The 19,414-nt window shown below is 47.6% G+C and overlaps 1 protein-coding gene across 1 annotated transcript in view; it reads left to right on the top strand.

The window, feature by feature from the left end:
* The window catches only part of ASXL2 (ASXL transcriptional regulator 2), a 53,840-nt gene that overhangs the window by 30,092 nt on the left and 4,334 nt on the right, over nucleotides 1-19,414 (top strand). Inside the window, exons 4-8 of the mRNA XM_038130482.1 lie at nucleotides 1,635-1,743; nucleotides 6,384-6,537; nucleotides 10,788-10,900; nucleotides 13,750-13,894; nucleotides 18,787-19,144. Of these exons, the coding sequence (XP_037986410.1) occupies nucleotides 1,635-1,743; nucleotides 6,384-6,537; nucleotides 10,788-10,900; nucleotides 13,750-13,894; nucleotides 18,787-19,144 (879 nt within the window). The remainder of the gene's footprint in view (nucleotides 1-1,634; nucleotides 1,744-6,383; nucleotides 6,538-10,787; nucleotides 10,901-13,749; nucleotides 13,895-18,786; nucleotides 19,145-19,414) is intronic.

Here is a 19,414-nt window from a genome sequence, read left to right as displayed (position 1 = left end):
CTGGGCTGTGGGGCTGTGGGGTCTGGGCTGTGGGGTCACATCTGGGCTGTGGGGCTGTGGGGTCTGGGCTGTAGGGTCACATCTGGGCTGTGGGGTCGGATCTGGGCTATGGGGTCAGATCTGGGCTCCCTGAAATGTGGGGTCAGATCTGGGCTGTGGGGCTGTGGGGTCTGGGCTGTGGGGTCAGATCTGGGCTGTGGGATCAGATCTGGGCTATGGGGTCAGATCTGGGCTATGGGGCTGTGGGGTCTGGGCTATGGGGTCAGATCTGGGCTGTGGGGTCGGATCTGGGCTATGGGGTCAGATCTGGGCTCCCTGAAATGTGGGGTCAGATCTGGGCTGTGGGGCTGTGGGGTCTGGGCTGTGGGGTCGGTTCTGGGCTGTGGGGCTGTGGGGTCTGGGCTGTGGGGTCGATTCTGGGCTATGGGGTCAGAACTGGGGGGTCAGCTCCCTGAACTGTGGGGTCAAATCTGGGCTGTGGGGCAGAATCTGAGCTCCCTGCCTGGGGGATGAGGGGCTGCATCAGGCTGTGGGGTCAGATCTGGGCTGTGGGGTCTGGGCTTTGGGGTCAGATCTGGGCTGTGGGGCTGGATCTGGGCTCCCTGAACTGTGGGGTCAGATCTGGGCTGTGGGGCTGCCTGGGGCTGGGGGGCTGGATCAGGGCTGTGGGGTCGGTTCTGGGCTATGGGGTCAGATCTGGGCTGTGGGGCTGTGGGGTCAGATCCAGGCTGTGGGGTCAGATCCAGGCTGTGGGGTTGGATCCAGGCTGTGGGGTTGGATTGGGGCTGGGGGGCTGGATCTGGGCTGTGGGGTCGGTTCTGGGCTATGGCGTCAGATCTGGGCTGTGGGGCTGGACTGGGGCTCCTGCCTGGGGCCTGTGGGGTCAGTCTGGCCTGTGGGGATGGATCTGGTCTGTAGGGCTGCCTGGGGCCTGTGGGGTTGGATCTGGGCTGTGAGGTTGGATCTGGGCTCCCTGCCTGTGCCCTGTAGGGCTGCTTGGGGCTGTGGGGTCAGATCTGGGCTCCCTGCCCACTGTGGGGCTGGATCTGGGCTGTGGGGCCGCCTGGGGGCTGTGGGGCCGGATCTGATCTGTGGGGCCAGATCTGGGCTGTGGGGTCAGATCCAGGCTGTGGGGTCAGTTCTGGGCTGTGGGGCTGCCTGGGGCTGGGGGGTCTGGGCTGTAGGCTTAGATCCAGGCTGTGGGGTCAGATCTGGGCTGTGGGGTTGGATCTGGGCCCCCTGCCTGGGGCTGTGGGGCTGCCTGGGGGCTGGGGGGCTGTGGGGTCTGGGCTGTGGGGTTGGGTCTGGGCTGTGGGGCTGAATTGGGCCTGTGGGGTCGGATCTGGGCTGTGGGGCTGGATCTGGTCTGTGGGGTCGGATCTGGGCTGTGGGGTCAGATCCGGGCTGTGGGGCAGGATTTGGGTTCCCTGCCCACTGTGGGGTCGGATCTGGGCTGTGGGGCTGGATCTGGTCTGTGGGGTTGGATCGGGGCTGTGGGGCAGGATTTGGGTTCCCTGCCCACTGTGGGGTCGGATCTGGGCTGTGGGGTCGGACCTGGGCCCCCTTCCCGTGCCCTCTGGGGCTGCCTGGGGCTGGGGGGGTCCCACGGGGACACTCAGGGGGGTCTCTTGCAGTGGCACATCCCCCCTGGCCTGCCTGAATGCCATGCTGCACACCAACTCCCGCGGAGAGGAGGGCATCTTCTACAAGGTGCCCGGCAGGATGGGCGTCTACACCCTCAAGGTGGGTGCCAGGGGGGCTTCCACACCCTCAAAGTGCCAGGGGCAGGGGGGGTTCCTCACCCTCAAAGTGCCAGGGGCAGGGGGGGTTCCTCACCCTCAAAGTGCCAGGGGCAGGGGGGGTTCCTCACCCTCAAAGTGCCAGGGCAGGGGGGGTTCCTCACCCTCAAAGTGCCAGGGACAGGGGGGGTTCCTCACCCTCAAAGTGCCAGGGGCAGGGGGGGTTCCTCACCCTCAAAGTGCCAGGGACAGGGGGGGTTCCTCACCCTCAAAGTGCCAGGGACAGGGGGGGTTCCTCACCCTGAAGGTGCCAGGGGCAGGGGGGGTTCCTCACCCTCAAAGTGCCAGGGGCAGGGGGGGTTCCACACCCTCAAAGTGCCAGGGACAGGGGGGGGTCCTCACCCTCAAAGTGCCAGGGGCAGGGGGGGTTCCTCACCCTGAAGGTGCCAGGGGCAGGGGGGGTTCCACACCCTCAAAGTGCCAGGGGCAGGGGGGGTTCCTCACCCTCCAGGTGAGTGCCAGGGACAGGGGGGCTTCCACACCCTCAAAGTGCCAGGGACAGGGACAGGGGGGTTCCTCACCCTCAAAGTGCCAGGGACAGGGGGGGTTCCATACCCTCAAAGTGCCAGGGGCACGGGGGGTTCCTCACCCTCAAAGTGCCAGGGGCACGGGGGGTTCCTCACCCTCAAAGTGCCAGGGGCAGGGGGGGTTCCTCACCCTGAAGGTGCCAGGGGCAGGGGGGGTTCCTCATCCTCAAGGTGAGTGCCAGGGGCAGGGGGGGTTCCTCATCCTCAAGGTGAGTGCCAGGGGCAGGGGGGGGTTCCTCATCCTCAAGGTGAGTGCCAGGGGCAGGGGGGGTTCCTCATCCTCAAGGTGAGTGCCAGGGGCAGGGGGGGTTCCTCATCCTCAAGGTGAGTGCCAGGGGCAGGGGGGGTTCCTCATCCTCAAGGTGAGTGCCAGGGGCAGGGGGGTTCCTCACCCTCAAAGTGCCAGGGGCAGGGGGGGTTCCTCACCCTCAAGGTGGGTGCCAGGGACAGGGACAGGGGGGTTCCTCACCCTCAAGGTGAGTGCCAGCCTCGGGGCACTGCTTGAAAAAGGGGTGGATCAGGATTCCAGAGTGTTCAGGGGTGGAAAAGCCCAGTGGGATTTGTTGGGTTAAGGGTTTTTGAGGCAGAAGTGGGGTAAATGAAAATGAAATGAAATGAAATGTATAAAATAAAATAAAATAAAATAAAATAAAATAAAATAAAATAAAATAAAATAAATAAAATAAATAGTAAAATAAAGTAAAATAGTAAATCAAAAGAAAAGAAGAAAATGAAATGAAATATATGAAATAAAATAAATAAAATATGAATAAAATAAAATAAATAAAATAGTAAAATAAAATATAATAGTAAATCAAAAGAAAAGAAAATAAGAAAAAGAAATGATGTATGAAATAAAATAAATAAAATATGAATAAAATAAAATAAATAAAATAGTAAAATAAAATAGTAAATCAAAAGAAAAGAAAAAGAAATGAAATAAAATAAATAAAATATGAATAAAATAAAATAGTAAATTAAATGAAAATGAAATAAAATAAAGTAAAATAAAATAAATAATATAGTAAAATAAAGTAAAATAGTAAATCAAAAGAAAAGAAAATGAAATGAAATATGTGAAATAAAATAAATAAAATATGAATAAAATAAAATAAATAAAATAGTAAAATAAAATAGTAAATCAGAAGAAAAGAAGAAAATGAAATGAAATATATGAAATAAAATAAATAAAATATGAATAAAATAAAATAAATAAAATAGTAAAATAAAATAATAAATCAAAAGAAGAGAAGAAGATGAAATGAAATAAAATAAATAAAATATGAATAAAATAAAATAATAAATTAAATGAAAATAAGATAAAATACAATTTGAAGAAAGAAAATGAAATGAAATAAAATAAAATGAAATATATGAAATAAAATAAATGAAAATGAAATTAATTATATGAAATAAAATATATGAAATTAAATAATTGAAAATGAAATTAATTATATGAAATAAAATAAAATATATGAAATTAAATAATTGAAAATAAAAGTTTGTAAAACACCTCTCAGTTACCCCATCTCTAAATCAAAAAAACCCTTAATCCAACAGGATCGAGTCCGAGCTGTGCCCGATGCCCACCTTGTCCCCAGCCCTTCCCTGGGCACCTGCAGGGATGGGCACTCCACCCCTCCTGGGCAGTGCCAAGGCTGAGCCCCCTTCCCATGGGGAAATTCCTCCTGGTGCCCCCCCTGAGCTGCCCTGGCCCAGCCTGAGGCCGTTGCCCCTTGTCCTGTCCCTGTCCCCTGGCTGTCCCCTCCTGTCAGGAGTTGTGCAGAGCCACAAGGTCCCCCCTGAGCTCCTTTCCTCCAGGCTGAGCCCCTCTCCATGCAGAAATCCCTGCTGTGCCCCGATTGCCCGGGATGATCCCAAAGGGGCTGTTCCCCCTGGCAGCGGGAGCAGCCCCTCTGCAGCTCTTCACCCGCAGCCTCCGCTGTCCCGAAGTGACAGTAATTAAAATTAATTAAAATGTTAATGAAACTATGAAACTCCAGCCCTGAGAGGGTAACTGCCCTGCTCTCAGCTTGAGTCTAGAGATGGGAAATCACCTTGTACTCAGGGTCACTCGGAGAGGGAAAAATGGGGAATTATTAATTAAATAGTAATTAAATTATTATATTATATTACATACAATTATGCATAGAATGATATTAATGTAAACAAATAAATTAGTAGATAATATATATAAAGATAATATATATTTTATATTTATATAGAAAATATAAATATATGTACTTATATGATTATAAATGTATCTGTATTAATATAAATAAATAAAATAGACTAAATAAATAAATAAATAAATATATTTTATATATTTCTATATAGAATGTAAAGTTATAATTATATTAATAAAAATAAAATTATATATAGAATATAAGTAAATATAAAATATATATACTCATATATTTCTATAAATATAAATAGATATATTAATACAAATATAATTATATTACTATAAATGAAGTAATAGATAAAATATAAATAAATGTAAAAATATATATTTATATGTATTCATATAAATATATAAGATATAAATAGATATAATTACATTAATAATAATGATATCTATATAAATAAATAAAATATACAAAATATAAATATAAAATATATATTTGTATGTTTATATAATATATAGAAAATATAAATAGATGTAATTACAGCAATATAAATATAATTATATTAATATAAATAAATAAAATAATAGATAAATATAAATAAATATAAAATATATTTATATATTTATGTGAATATAGAAAATACAAATATATATACTCATATTAATTCCAATATAATTATATTATATTAAAATATTAATTAAATATTAATTTAAATTAATTAAATAAATTACAATTATAATTAAAATAAATAAAATTAATTTAATTTTAAAATAAATTAAAATAAATAAAATTAATTTGAATTTAATTTAAAAATAAATTAAACTAATTAATTTTAAATTTAAATTTAAAATTAAATTAAAATAAATTTAATTAAATATGAATTAAGCTGTATTTTCAATACTAGAAGGAAGCTGGCTCACACCATTCCTGATTTGGGCTGGATTTATCTCTGGAGCCCACCCAGTGTCACTTTGGGACACTGCCACTGTCCCAAAGTGCTCCAAGCCCTAGTGTCCAGCCTGGCCTCGGGCACTGCCAGGGATCCAGGGGCAGCCCCAGCCGTGCCAGGGCCTGCCCACCCTGCCAGGGCACAATTCCCAATTCCCAACATCCCAAATTCCCACCCATCCCTGCCCGCTGACACTGGGGGCCGTTTATTGCCACCCTCTGTCCCTGTCCTGGAGCTGGTGACGAGGGATGGGGAGCCTGGGGAGGGGCAGCAGGGAGGTGACAGAGTTCAGGGGGTGGGGACACAGTTCAGGGCATGGGGACAGAGTTCAGGGGATGGGGACAGAGTTCAGGGGTTGGGGACACAGTTCAGGGCATGGGGACAGAGTTCAGGGGGTGAGGGCACAGTTCAGGGCATGGGGACAGAGTTCAGGAGGTGGGGACAGAGTTCAGGGGATGGGGACAGAGTTCAGGGGTTGGGGACACAGTTCAGGGGTTGGGGACAGAGTTCAGGAGGTGGGGACAGAGTTCAGGGGTTGGGGACAGAGTTCAGGAGGTGGGGACAGAGTTCCGGAGGTGGGGACAGAGTTCAGGGGTTGGGGACAGAGTTCAGGAGGTGGGGACAGAGTTCCGGAGGTGGGGACAGAGTTCAGGGGATGGGAACCCAGTTCAGGGGTTGGGGACAGAGTTCAGGGCATGGGGACAGAGTTCAGAGGGTGGGGACAGAGTTCAGGGGTTGGGGACAGTGTTCAGGGGATGGGAACCCAGTTCAGGGGGTGGTGACAGAGTTCAGGACGTGTCCCCTGCATTCAGAGGGCCCCACAGAAGCCTTTGGGGCCAGCCCTGAGCAGCTGTGGGGCGCTAAAAGGGCCACACTCGCTGAACAGACCCCTCTGCTTTTGGGGTTTTTGGGGTTTTGCCCCGGGGCTGTCCCTGGCACTGGGGTGACCCTGCTGTGGCCCTGTCGTGTCCCCTGGCAGAAGGACATCCCCGACGGGCTGAAGGAGCTGTCGGAGGGCTCGGAGGAGAGCAGCGATGGCCACCACTCTGACTCGCAGAGCTCGGAGCACAGCAGCTCCAGCAGCGACGCCTGCGCCGCCAAGGACAGGAGGAAGAGCAGGTGGAAAAGGAAAGGTGAGTTCTGGCTGGGGACAGGAGGGTTAGCCTGGGCCCTGGCTGGGGACAGCACAGCTCTGCCCTCAGAACGATCCCTGCTCTGCTGCTGCTGCTGCAGGTGGCCAGGGAAGGGGACGGGTACACGAATGTCGTGGTTTGAAAAGCCAGGTGTCTGCTCAGAAAGGCAGGAGCCACCCCTGATATGGAAAATGTGAACACACTCCCTCTGAATTATGATCATTTTGAAATTAAGGGGCTCTCAGGCAAAGATGTGGGAATAGGAATAACAGTTCTGTATTAGGGAAGAAAATAAAAATAAAATAAACAATGCAGTAATACAAAACAGCACTGACAGAGTCAGGACAGGACCTGACACTGTCCTAGTTGAGATGGAGGCAATACAAAGCAGCACACTCCATTTGCAGAAGGCTTCAAACTGTTTTTGTGACAGCATGCAATGTTTTTTATCCTTTCTTACAAAACTCCTAAGTTTACACTTTGCTGATTGGTCACAAGAGACAGCAGAGAGCTCGTTGGACAGAGAATTGCAGGTTCCTCTTATTTATCCTTCTTCTTTCTTGGTTTCTGTGTCAACAGCCTTGGTAGGAAATTCTTTCAGGGGTAAACATGGATCCTCTTATCAAACTTCTCTCACAGAAGTCGCTGTAAAACCTCTCCCACATGATCCAGTGTGGGTCAGGGTGGTGGCACTGTCCCCTTCAATGGTGGCTCAGCCCTCCTGCAGTGCCAGCTGTGCTTCTGCTGGAGCAGGGATCCTGGACAAGGGGGGAGTTTTCCTCTGGAGCTCCAGGGCTGCTGGAGATGGGCCTGGAATTCCTCTGGGAATGCAGGGCAGGAGAAAGCTGCTCCTCTGGGAATGCAGGGCAGGAGAAAGCTGCTCCTCTGGGAATGCAGTGAGGAGAAAGCTGCTCCTCTGGGAATGCAGGGAGAAGAAAGCTGCTCCTCTGGGAATGCAGGGCAGGAGAAAGCTGCTCCTCTGGGAATGCAGGGAGAAGAAAGCTGCTCCTCTGGGAATGCAGGGAGAAGAAAGCTGCTCCTCTGGGAATGCAGGGAGGAGAAAGCTGCTCCAAAGCTGCTCCTCTGGGAATGCAGTGGGCAAAGGCTGCTGTGGTATCCCAAAATCTCAGATTGTATCCAGGTAGAAATGCTTGGCTCCTCCCCTGGGCAGAGCATCTCCCCATGGGCTGATGGAATTTTATCAGTGACACTCACTGGCCCATGAACAGAAGATAATTAGTAATTAAATAATCCAACAGAATAATTAAAAAAAACAACAGAATAATTTAAAAAAATAAACATAAGATAATAATTAATGGGCCATGAACAGCAGAGATCTCCTGGAGGGAGGGTTGGTTGTGGGAGAGATAAAGAAAGCTGCCCAGTGAACAGCACTGCCCCAGCTCTGACAGAGTCACACCCCAGCCACATCTCACAGCCCAGGACACTGTCACAGCTCTGACACCTCCCAGGCACTGCCAGGCTGCTCCTGCCAGCCTTCCCCTGCCACGCCCTGCATGCCTGCTGCCTCCTGGAGGGCTTGAGCTGAGCTCTGGCTTGATTTAGGCTCCTCTCCCTCATAATCCAGGCAGTAGTTGGGTATTGAGTCCTGGTAGCGTTCACCTTCAGTCCACTCTTCTCCTTCTTCCTTCTCCCCTCACTCGGGCACAGAATTCCTTGGCTGAGGCAGGACACCATCCCTGGGTGTGTCCAACAAAGCCTGGATGTGGCACAGGGCGCCAGGGTTGGGGTGAGGTGTTGGGGATGGGTTGGACTTCGTGATCTTGGAGATCTCTTCCAACCTGGTCATTCTGGGAATTTTGGGAATTTGGGAATTCCCAGGGACCGGGGATGTGGTGGAGTCCCCATCCCTGGGTGTGTTTGACAAAGCCTGAATGTGGCACTGGGGACCAGGGTTAGGTTGAGGTGTTGGGGATGGGTTGGACTTGATGATCTTGGAGGTCTCTTCCAACCTGGTCATTCTGGGAATTTGGGAATTCCCAGGGAGGTGGTGCAGTCCCCATCCCTGAATGTGTTTAACAAAGCCTGGATGTGGCACTGGGGGTCAGGGTTGGGTTGAGGTGTTGGGGCTGGGTTGGATTCTGTGGTCTTCAAGGTCTCTTCCAACCTTGTGATTCTGTGAATTCTGGGAATTTTGGGAATTCCTAGGGAGGTGGTGGAGTCCCCATCCCTGGATGTGTCTAACAAAGCCTGGATGTGGCACTGGGTGCCAGGGTTGGGGTGAGGTGTTGGAGCTGGGTTGGATTTGATGATCTTGGAGGTCTCTTCCAACCTGGTCATTCTGGGAATTTGGGGAATTCTGGGAATTCCCAGGGATGAGGGAGGTAGTGGAGTCCCCATCCCTGGGTGTGTTTGACAAAGCCTGGATGTGGCACTGGGTGCCAGGGTTGGGTTGAGGTCTTGGGGTTGGGTTGGACTCTGTGATAATGGAGGTCTCTTCCCACTGCGGGGTCCCAGTTCAGGGTCCCAGTTTGGGGTCCCAGTTTGGGGTCCCAGTTCGGGGTCCCGGTGCGGGGTCCCAGTTCAGGGTCCCAGTTCGGGGTCCCAGTTTGGGGTCCCAGTTTGGGGTCCCAGTTTGGGGTCCCAGTTCGGGGTCCCGGTGCGGGGTCCCAGTTCGGGGTCCCAGTTCGGGGTCCCAGTTCGGGGTCCCGGTGCGGGGTCCCGGTGCGGGGTCCCGGTGCGGGGTCCCGGTTCGGGGTCCCAGTGCGGGGTCCCGGTGCAGGGTCCCGGTGCGGGGTCCCAGTGGATCCAGCTGGCTGCAGCCTCCCCTCCCCTGCAGGGCTCAGGGCAGGGGGTGCAGGGTCAGTGAGTGCCGGGGCCAGGCCTGGCTTTGGCCCTGGCACTGCTCTGGCACCCGGGGAACATCTATCTATATCTGTATATCTATATCTATATCTATATTTCACATATAAATATAAGTATAAATATATATATTATGTAAATGTATTTCATGATATAAATATATATTATTTATTATTTATATAGCGTGTGTATATTTACCATTTTGTTATTTATATGTTCATTTACGTTTTATATTTACCTTTGCACTTATATTCACATTTACATTTAAATAAATATATTCCTGTCTATTTATATTTACAATTTATGTTTTCATTCACTGTTTCTACTTCTATTTGTAGTTATAGTTTAGTTATATTAATATATAATATACATTTATATTTATATGTTTATATATTTAATATATTTTATACATTAAATATAAATATATATTATTTATTATGTATACATTTACCGGTTTGTTATTTATATGTTTATTTGCATTTTATATTTACCTTTACACTTATATTCACATTTACATTTATATTTATATATTTCTATCTATTTATATTTACAATTTATATTTCCATTCACTATTTCTATTTCTATTTCTAGTTTAATTAAATTTATATATAATATATATTTCTATGTTTACATATGTTTATGTATTTTATATATTACATATAAATATAAATATAAATATAAATATAAATATAAATATATTATTTACCATTTATATATTTACTATTTTGTTTCTATTTCTATTTATCATTATAGTTTAGGTATATTTATATCTATACATAGACATACTATATTTATATTAATATATTTATATATAAACATAAATAAATATAAATATAAATATAAATATAAATATAAATATAAATATAAATATAAATATATTATTTACCATTTATATATTTACTGTTTTGTTTCTATTTCTATTTATCATTTTAGTTTAGTTATATTTATATTTATATATAGACATACTATACTTATATTAATATATATTTAAATTTAAATATAAATATAAATATAAATATATTATTTACCATTTATATATTTACTATTTTGTTTCTATTTCTATTTATCATTATAGTTTAGTTATATTTATATTTATATATAGACATGCTATATTTATATTGATATATTTAAATATAAATATAAATATAAATCCATTATTTAGCATCTATATATTTACTGTTTTGTTTCTATTTCTATTTATCATTATAGTTTAGTTATATTTATATTTATATATAGACATACTGTATTTATATTAATATATTTATATATAAATATAAATATAAATATAAACAATGTAGTCTATCTTTACAGTTTCGTTATTTATATGTAATTTCCATTTCTCTTTACATTTACACTTAGCGTTTCTATTTTATACCTGTGTTTATGATTTATAATTTGTAATTTATTGTTTGTTTCCATTTCCGCAGTGTCGTCGCGCCTGGCCCCCGCGGGCTCCCCGCAGCCCGGCTGCCCCTCGCCGTCCATCCCTGCCAAGGGCCTCTCCTGCTCCCAGAAGCACAGCAAGAAGGCCCTCAAGCAGGTCAGTGCCTCAGTTTCCCTGCTGCAGGGACGCTGCCTTGCCCCGCCTGGGGGGCTGGCAGTGCTGTGCTCCCCTGCTGCTGCTCCCTAAAATCACAATTGTCCCACAGATAGCATATTTAAATCATGATTGTGGCCCTGTAGCTGTGCAGGGGCTGTGAGCTGGGTTTTTACCCGGTGCTGCGATGAGATCCCGGGGGTTCCGGGGAACGGGGCTGCTCCTTCTGCCTGTGGGGGAATGCAGGGAGGCATCCCCTGCTGGGAAAGGGTTTATTTATCAGGAAAAAGGTTCCTCAGGTGGGGAAAGGTTGATCAGGGGGTTTATCAGGAAAAAGGTTCATCAGGTGGGGAAAGGTTGATCAGGGGGTTTATCAGGAAAAAGGTTCATCAGGTGGGGAAAGGTTTATCATGCAGCTGAGGATACATAAATGAACAAAACAGGAGCTGTGTAAGTGCAGGATGTTATATATATTGTATAATATATGTTATATATATGCACTATATATTATATATATATAAACGAAAGATTTGGAAGCTATATAAGTGCAGGATGTTTTATATATTGTATATTATATGTTATATACATATATTTATGCACTATATATTATATATATATAACCTAAACATTTAGAAGTTGGGTAAGTGCAGGATGTTTTGTGTGTGTGTGTATATATATATATAATTATAATATATAAAATAATATATATTTAATATATTATATATATTAAATATATAATATATTATGTATATAATATTATAATAATATATGCTATATATAATTATATGTATTATATATATCCACTATGTCTTATATATATATATAAACTAAACATTTAGAAGTTGTATACATGCAGAATGTTATATATATATTATATAATGTATATAACATAGATATGCACTATACATTATACATAAACTAAACGTTTAGAAGTTATATAAGTGCAGTGTGTTATATATATATTAAAAATACATATACAATATATAATATTAGAATATATTATATATATATAAAATATAAAAATATATAATAAATATAAAATATATAATATATGTTATATATTATTATATATAAAATATATTTAATAAATAATTATATATATTATACATATGCACTATATATTTTATGTATATACAGAAACAAACCTTTTAGAAGTTATATAAGTGCAGGATGTTGTATATATCATATATATAACATATATATATATGCACTGTATATTATATATAAAAACTAAACATTTAGAAGTTGCATAAGTGCAGGATGTTATATATATAACATATATTTTTATATATAATATTATATTAATCTATTATATATGAAATATATAATATATATTATAATAATATATAATATATTATTACATATTATATATATATATGCACTATGTATTATATATATATAAATTAAACATTTAGAAGTTACATAAATGCAGAATGTTGTATATATCATATAATTAATATATTTATATTCATTATATATTATGTATATGTAAACTAAACATTTACAAGTTACATAAATGCAGGATGTTATATATATTATATAATACATATATGCACTATATATTTTATATATATATAACTAAACATTTACAAGTTATATAACTGCAGGATGTTATATATTATATAGATATATATATGATATAATTTATTTTACATACATATACATATATACAGTAAACATTTAGAAGTTACAGAAGTGCAGGATGTTATATATATTATATAATAGATATATATGCACTATATATTTTATATATATATAAACTAAACATTTAGAAGTTACAGAAGTGCAGGATGCTATATGCACTATATATTATATGCATTTCTTAATATATAAGAAGTGGATATAAGACAAAAACCCCTTAAACAAAAATATCCACAATACAGCAAAAGCAAGTAAAAATAATAAGTTTAAAACCAAAATAAGCCTTATAGCAACTTATAAACAAAAGAGAACTTACAGCAATAATATAATAAAAATATATTTTACCTCATAACAAAGAATTGTAACCCCTCTTAAGCTATTACCAACTCCTCACCCCTCTAAAATCTCCCACCCTGTAAAGGAATATTTAGGATGATTTAACAGTAAATTGTTTTCACCCTGACATTGACCCCGGGGCTCTGCTGCTGGGCTGGGATGGGGATGGCTCCAGAATGCAGGATTTGGGCCGGCTGCAGCTCTGCTGTGCTCCTCTGGGAGCCGTGCGCCGTGGGGCAGCAGCAGAGGGGTGCCCAGTGCCAGGGAGTGCCACAGGGTGTTCATCAGTGCCCCCTGTGTCCCGCTGGGAGCTCTGGGGCTGCGCTTGGGGTTTCTGATCCTGATCCCAGTCCCACGTGTGCTGTGCCCTGTGCTGTGCCCCCCAGACTGTGGGGTGCCCTGTGGGGTGGCTGATCCCTGTGCCCTGTGCACTGTGGGGTGGCTCATCCCTGTGCCCTGTGGGGTGGCGGAACCCCATGCCCCCAGGCTGTGGGGTGGCTGATCCCTGATTCCTGTGTCCTGCGGGGTGGCTGATCCCTGTGCCCTGTGGGGTGGCTGATCCCTGTGTCCCCCAGGCTGTGGGGTGGCTGTGCCCTGATCCCTGTGCCCTGTGGGGTGGCTGATCCCTGATCCCTGTGGGTTGACTGATCCCTGTGCTCTGATCCCCGTGCCCTGTGGGGTGGCTGATACCCGTGCCCTGTGGGGTGGCTGATACCTGTGCCCTGTGGGGTGGCTGATCCCCGTGCTCTGTGCCCTGTGGGGTGGCTGATCCCTGTGCCCTGTGGGGTGGCTGATCCCTGTGCCCTGTGCCCTGTGCCCTGTGCCCTGTGGGGTGGCTGATCCCCGTGCCCCGTGTCCCCTCTGTGTCCCCGCAGGCCCTGAAGCAGCAGCAGCAGAAGCAGCAGCAGCAGCAGCAGCAGCAGTGCCGGGCGGGCATGGGGCCGGGCATGGGGCCGGGCATGGCCCTGCCCTCCAGCCAGCACGTCCTGCTCAAGGCCAAGGCCACCCCTGGGCGCTCAGGTACGTGAGGACGCCTGGCAGGGGGGGTGGAGGAGAAGCTGCTCCTTTCTGCAGCTTCCTCAGGGCTCTGGAGCCATCTGCAGCTTCCTCAGGGCTTGGGGCACCTTCAGCTGCTGCCCCAGGGCTTGGGGCACCTTCAGCTGCTGCCTCAGGGCTTGGGGCACCTTTAGGTGCTGCCCCAGGGCTTGGGGCACCATCTGCTCCTGCCCCAGGGCTTGGGGCTGTTAGGGAAACACTGGGTAGGGACAGACCTTGGAGAGACCTGGGATGGATCTTGGTTGGATCTTGGATAGCTCTGACTGTAAGGACAGACCTTGGCTGGATCTTGGCTGGATCTTGGCTGGATCTTGGCTGGATCTTGGCTGGATCTTGAATGGATTTTGGATGGATCTTGAATGGATCTTGGGTGGATTTTGGATGGATCTTGAGTGGATCTTGAGTGGATTTTGGATGGATTTTGAATGATCTTGGATGGATCTTGAATGGATTTTGAATGATCTTGGATGGATCTTGAATGGATTTTGGATGATCTTGGATGGATCTTAGATAGCTCTGACTGTAAGGACAGACCTTGGAGGGACCTTGGATGGACCTTGGATGGATTTTGGAGGGACCTTGGATGGATCTTGGATGGATCTTGGATGGATTTTGGAGGGATCTTGGGTGTCCCTGGGATAGCTCTGCTGTGCCTTTGGCTGCTTCAAAGCTGCTCCCAGTGCCCAGGGACTTTCCCAGTCACCTGTACCCCACGAGGGGCCTTCTCCAGGTGGTTCTGCTCTGGGATTTCTCCAGGAGGTTCTGTTCTGGGATTTCTCCTGGTGGTTCTGCTCTGGGATTTCTCCAGGAGGTTCTGTTCTGGGATTTCTCCTGGTGGTTCTGCTCTGGGATTTCTCCCGGTGGTTCTGCTCTGGGATTTCTCCTGGTGGTTCTGCTCTGGGATTTCTCCTGGAGGTTCTTTCTGGGATTTCTCCCGGTGGTTCTGCTCTGGGATTTCTCCTGGTGGTTCTGCTCTGGGATTTCTCCCGGTGGTTCTGCTCTGGGATTTCTCCTGGTGGTTCTGCTCTGGGATTTCTCCCGGTGGTTCTGCTCTGGGATTTCTCCTGGTGGTTCTGCTCTGGGATTTCTCCAGGGGGTTCTGTGTGGGAGTTTCTCCTGGTTATTTCTATTTGGGGTTCTCCTGCTATTTATGTTTGTGGATTTCTCTCAGTGCTTCTATTCTGGGATTTCTCCTGGTATTTATGTTTGGGAGTTTCTCCTGGTGTTTCTATTCTGGGATTTCTCCTGGTGTTTCTGTTCTGGGATCTCTCCTGGGGTTTATCTTTGGGTATTTTTCCTGGTGTTTATGTTTGGGAGTTTCTCCTGGTGTTTATATTTGGGAGTTTCTCCTGGTGTTTATATTTGGGTATTTTTCCTGGTGTTTATATTCGGGAGTTTTTCCTGGTGTTTGTATTTGGGAGTTTCTCCTGGGGTTTCTGGTTGGAAGTTTCTCCTGGGGTTTCTGCTTGGGAGTTTCTCCTGGTATTGAAGTTTTCCAGAGTTTCTCCTCGTCCTGCCGGGTGGGTTCCATGTCCTGTTTCCATCTGGAAGGTCCCAGAGGGGTTTCCAGACTTTGTGGTGCCAGGGAACAGTGCTGTCTCTGCTCTGCCCTGGCTGCTCCAGCAGGGCAGGAACTCCCAGATTTCCCATGGTGTCCCAAATTCCTGGCATTCATTCCAGCCAGTTTTTCCTGATCTCTTTCCAGAGTAACTGAATTCCCTGGCATCTCTGGAATTCCCTGGCACCTCTGGAATTCCCTGGCACCTGCCCAATTCCTTGGCACCTCTGAAATTCCTTGGCACCTGCCCAATTCCCTGGCACCTGTGGAATTCCCTGGCACCTGCCCAATTTCCTGGAACCTGCCAGGTTCCCTGGCACCTGCCCAATTCCCCGGCACCTCTGGAATTCCCTGGCACATGCTCAATTTCCTGGAACCTCTGGAATTCCCTGGCACCTGTGGAATTCCCTGGCACCTGCCAGATTCCCTGGCACCTCTGGAATTCCCTGGCACCTCTGGAATTCCCTGGCACCTGCCCAATTCTCTGGCACCTCCCCAATTCCCTGGCACCTCTGGAATTCCCTGGCACATGCCCAGTTTCCTGGAACCTCTGGAATTCCCTGGCACCTCTGAAATTCCTTGGCACCTGTCAGATTCCCTGGCACATGCCAATTTCCCTGGCACCTCTGCAATTCCTGGCACCTCTGCAATTCCCTGGCACCTCTGCAATTCCCTGGCTCAGGGCAGGCTCAGTGCCCCAGACAATCCCTGGCAGGGCTCAGCATTCCAGCCCCATTCCCTGCAGGCAGCTGGGCTGTGGGCACACACCCAGCTTGTGCCAGTCACTCTCCAAGGCAGGCCATTCCCAGTGTCCCCATTCCAAGCCAGGGACATTCCCAGTGTCCCCACTCCAGCTTGTGCCAGTCCCATTCCAAGCCAAGGGCATTCCCAGTGCCCCCATTCCCAGCCAGGCCATTCCCAGTGTCCCCATTCCAAGGCAGAGCAATTCCCAGTGTCCCCATTCCCAGCCAGGGTAATTCCTGTGTCCCCGTTCCTAGGCAGGGGCATTCCCAGTGTCCCCATTCCAAGCCAGGCCATTCCCAGTGTCCCCGTTCCTAGGCAGGGGCATTCCCAGTGTCCCCATTCCAAGCCAGGCCATTCCCAGTGTCCCCATTCCCAGCCAGGCCATTCCCAGTGTCCCCATTCCAAGCCAGGCCATTCCCAGTGTCCCCATTCCCAGCCAGGCCATTCCCAGTGTCCCCATCACAAACACCTGCGTTTGCATTTCCTGGGACGCTTGTGGCAATGTCCTGGGCAGGGCAGGGCAGGATTTTCCAGGATCCCTGAGGAGCTGGCAGTGCCACGAGCTGCCCCGAGCCTCAGCTTGTCCTGGGGCTCATTCCTGGTGACAATCTCTCCTCCCTGTTGGGAGAGACCCCAGAGGTGCAAAGGCCAGGGGGTTCTGCCCTTCCTGCTGGGTAACTCCAGCCTCGGGATGATTTCCCCGGGCTCAGGATGCTTTCGCCATCCTCAGGAGGATTTCCCCAGGCTCAGGATGATTTCCCCAGGCTCAGGATGATTTCCCCAGGCTCAGGATGCTTTCCCCATCCTCAGGATGCTTCCCCAGGCTCAGGATGCTTTCCCCGGGCTCAGGATGATTTCCCCAGGCTCAGGATGCTTTCCTCATCCTCAGGATGATTTCCCCATCCTCAGGAGAATTTCCCCAGCTTCAGGATGCTTTCCCAAGCCTCAGGATGATTTCCCCATCCTTGGGATGCTTTCCCAAACCTCAGGATGATTTCCCCATCCTCAGGAGGATTTCCCCAGGCTCAGGATGCTTTACCCGGGCTCAGGAGGATTTCCCTAGGCTCTGGATGCTTTCCCGGGATTAAGGATGATTTCCCAATCCTCAGGATGCTTTCCCCAGCCTCAGGATTTTTTCCCCAGCCTCAGGATGATTTCCCAAACCTCAGGATGATTTCCCCAGCCTCAGGATGCTTTCCCAAGCCTCAGGATGATTTCCCCATCCTTGGGATGCTTTCCCAAACCTCAGGATGATTTCCCCATCCTCAGGAGGATTTCCCCAGGCTCAGGATGCTTTACCCGGGCTCAGGAGGATTTCCCTAGGCTCTGGATGCTTTCCCGGGATTAAGGATGATTTCCCAATCCTCAGGATGCTTTCCCCAGCCTCAGGATTTTTTCCCCAGCCTCAGGATGATTTCCCAAACCTCAGGATGATTTCCCCAGGCTCAGGATGATTTCCCCAGGCTCGGGATGCTTTCCCCAGGCTCAGGATGCTTTCCCTGGGCTCAGGAGGATTTCCCCGGGCTCAGGATGCTTTCCCCAGGCTCAGGATGATTTCCCCAGGCTCAGGAGGATTCCCCCAGGCTCAGGATGATTTCCCCAGGCTCACTCAGGAGCTTTTCCTGCTCCCAGGCTTTTCCTGGAGCTGTTCCTCACCTGCTTCCAGGTGGGATTGGTGTGCCCAGGAGCCCCCTGAGGCTGTGAATCCCTCCCTGCCCAGGCCTGGAAGGTTCCTCTTGTGTGGTTTTCTCCATCAGGTTCCTTTTCCCCCACCCTGTGATGCTGCCCAGGCACAGCTCCCAGCAGGGACACGGGGAGGGGGAATCAAATGGATGGGAGGGAGGGAACAACGTTCTGCTGGAAAGCAGGGCACTGATTGCACAATTCCAGGGCTTGATTCAGAGCTGGAGGAGCTTGAAGGAGGGAGAGGAAGCAGGATGGGAAACTGAGCCCTGGGAAGAGCAGGAGGAGTTCCCCAGGGTAGGCAGGACAAAAGCTGCAGGAAAGGGGTGAAGTTCAGCAAGGACAGGGGAGGTTTGGAGAGATTTCCCTCTGCCAGAGCTCTGTTAGCCCTGGGAGTGTGAACGGCACCACGCCTGGCTCAGATGAGATGGGAAATAAACTGGGATTAACTGGGAAATGGACTCAAAGCACGTGGGATGTGCCTGTCCATGCCTTTGGTTTGGGATATCCTGCTGGCTCCAAGGGATCTCCTGCATTCAGCTGCTGGGCAGGAGCTCCAGGGGCCCAGGAATGGCTGTCCTGGCATTGCAAGGGTGGCTCTGGGTGCTGCAGGAGCTCCATCCCTGCAGGAGCTGCTGGGCAGGAGCTCCAGGAGCTCAGGAATGGCTGTCCTGTCATTGCTGGAGCTGCAGGGCTGGCTCTGGGTGTTGGAGGGGCTCCATCCCTGCAGGAACCCTCCAGGAGCTCAGGAATGGCTGTCCTGGCATTGCAGGGGTGGCTCTGGGTGCTGGAGCAGCTCCATCCCTGCAGGAGGATCCTCGTGCAGGGTCCCCGTGCTCATTCCCACGTTCCATGTGTCCCTTTCTGGCAGGCTGGGAAGGGAAGCAGGCAGATGGACATTCCAGCAGCCCCCCAAACTCCACGTCCAGCTCCTCGCCCTCGGTGAAGCTCGAGAACTCCCTGCCAGGGCTGCCCAAGAAGCCCTTTGCCAGATCTGACAGGCTCCATGCACGTAAGAGATGGATTCCCTGCTTCTCCTGCTTTCCCAGGGCTTTTTCCTCCAGTGCCAGGGCAAAACTAAACCGGCAGAATGGAGTGAAGTGTGTTCATGGCATTGCTGAGGGGCCCTGGGAGGGGCTGCTGGGATTGGGATCAATAATTCATCATTGCATCCTCAGATCAGCCCTTCCCAGCTGGGCCTCTCCTGGGGATTCCCAGCTGTTGGACCTGCATTGTTGATGGGGTTTGAATGTACTTACACCCTCTAAGGACATGAAACAGGGAAAGAAATTCCTCCCTGGGTCTCCATCCCTCAGACCCTGCTGGATTTGGCTCCCAGCCCTTTCCTGGAGCTTTCTCAGCCCTCCCGACCTTCCTGCTTCCTGTTACGTTCTCCAGGGGTGGGATTGACCCTGGGGAATCGAAGGATGTACTCACAAAGGAATGGAATGTCCTGAGGGGGAGAATCACAGAACTTTTAGGTTGGAAGAGACCTTTAA

Source organism: Motacilla alba, chromosome 3 (genome assembly GCF_015832195.1).
Source record: "Motacilla alba alba isolate MOTALB_02 chromosome 3, Motacilla_alba_V1.0_pri, whole genome shotgun sequence".
Classification (NCBI taxonomy): Eukaryota; Metazoa; Chordata; class Aves; order Passeriformes; family Motacillidae; genus Motacilla; species Motacilla alba.
The sequence above is the reverse complement of the archived record's forward strand: the minus strand, read 5'-3'. Positions and strand labels throughout refer to the sequence as shown.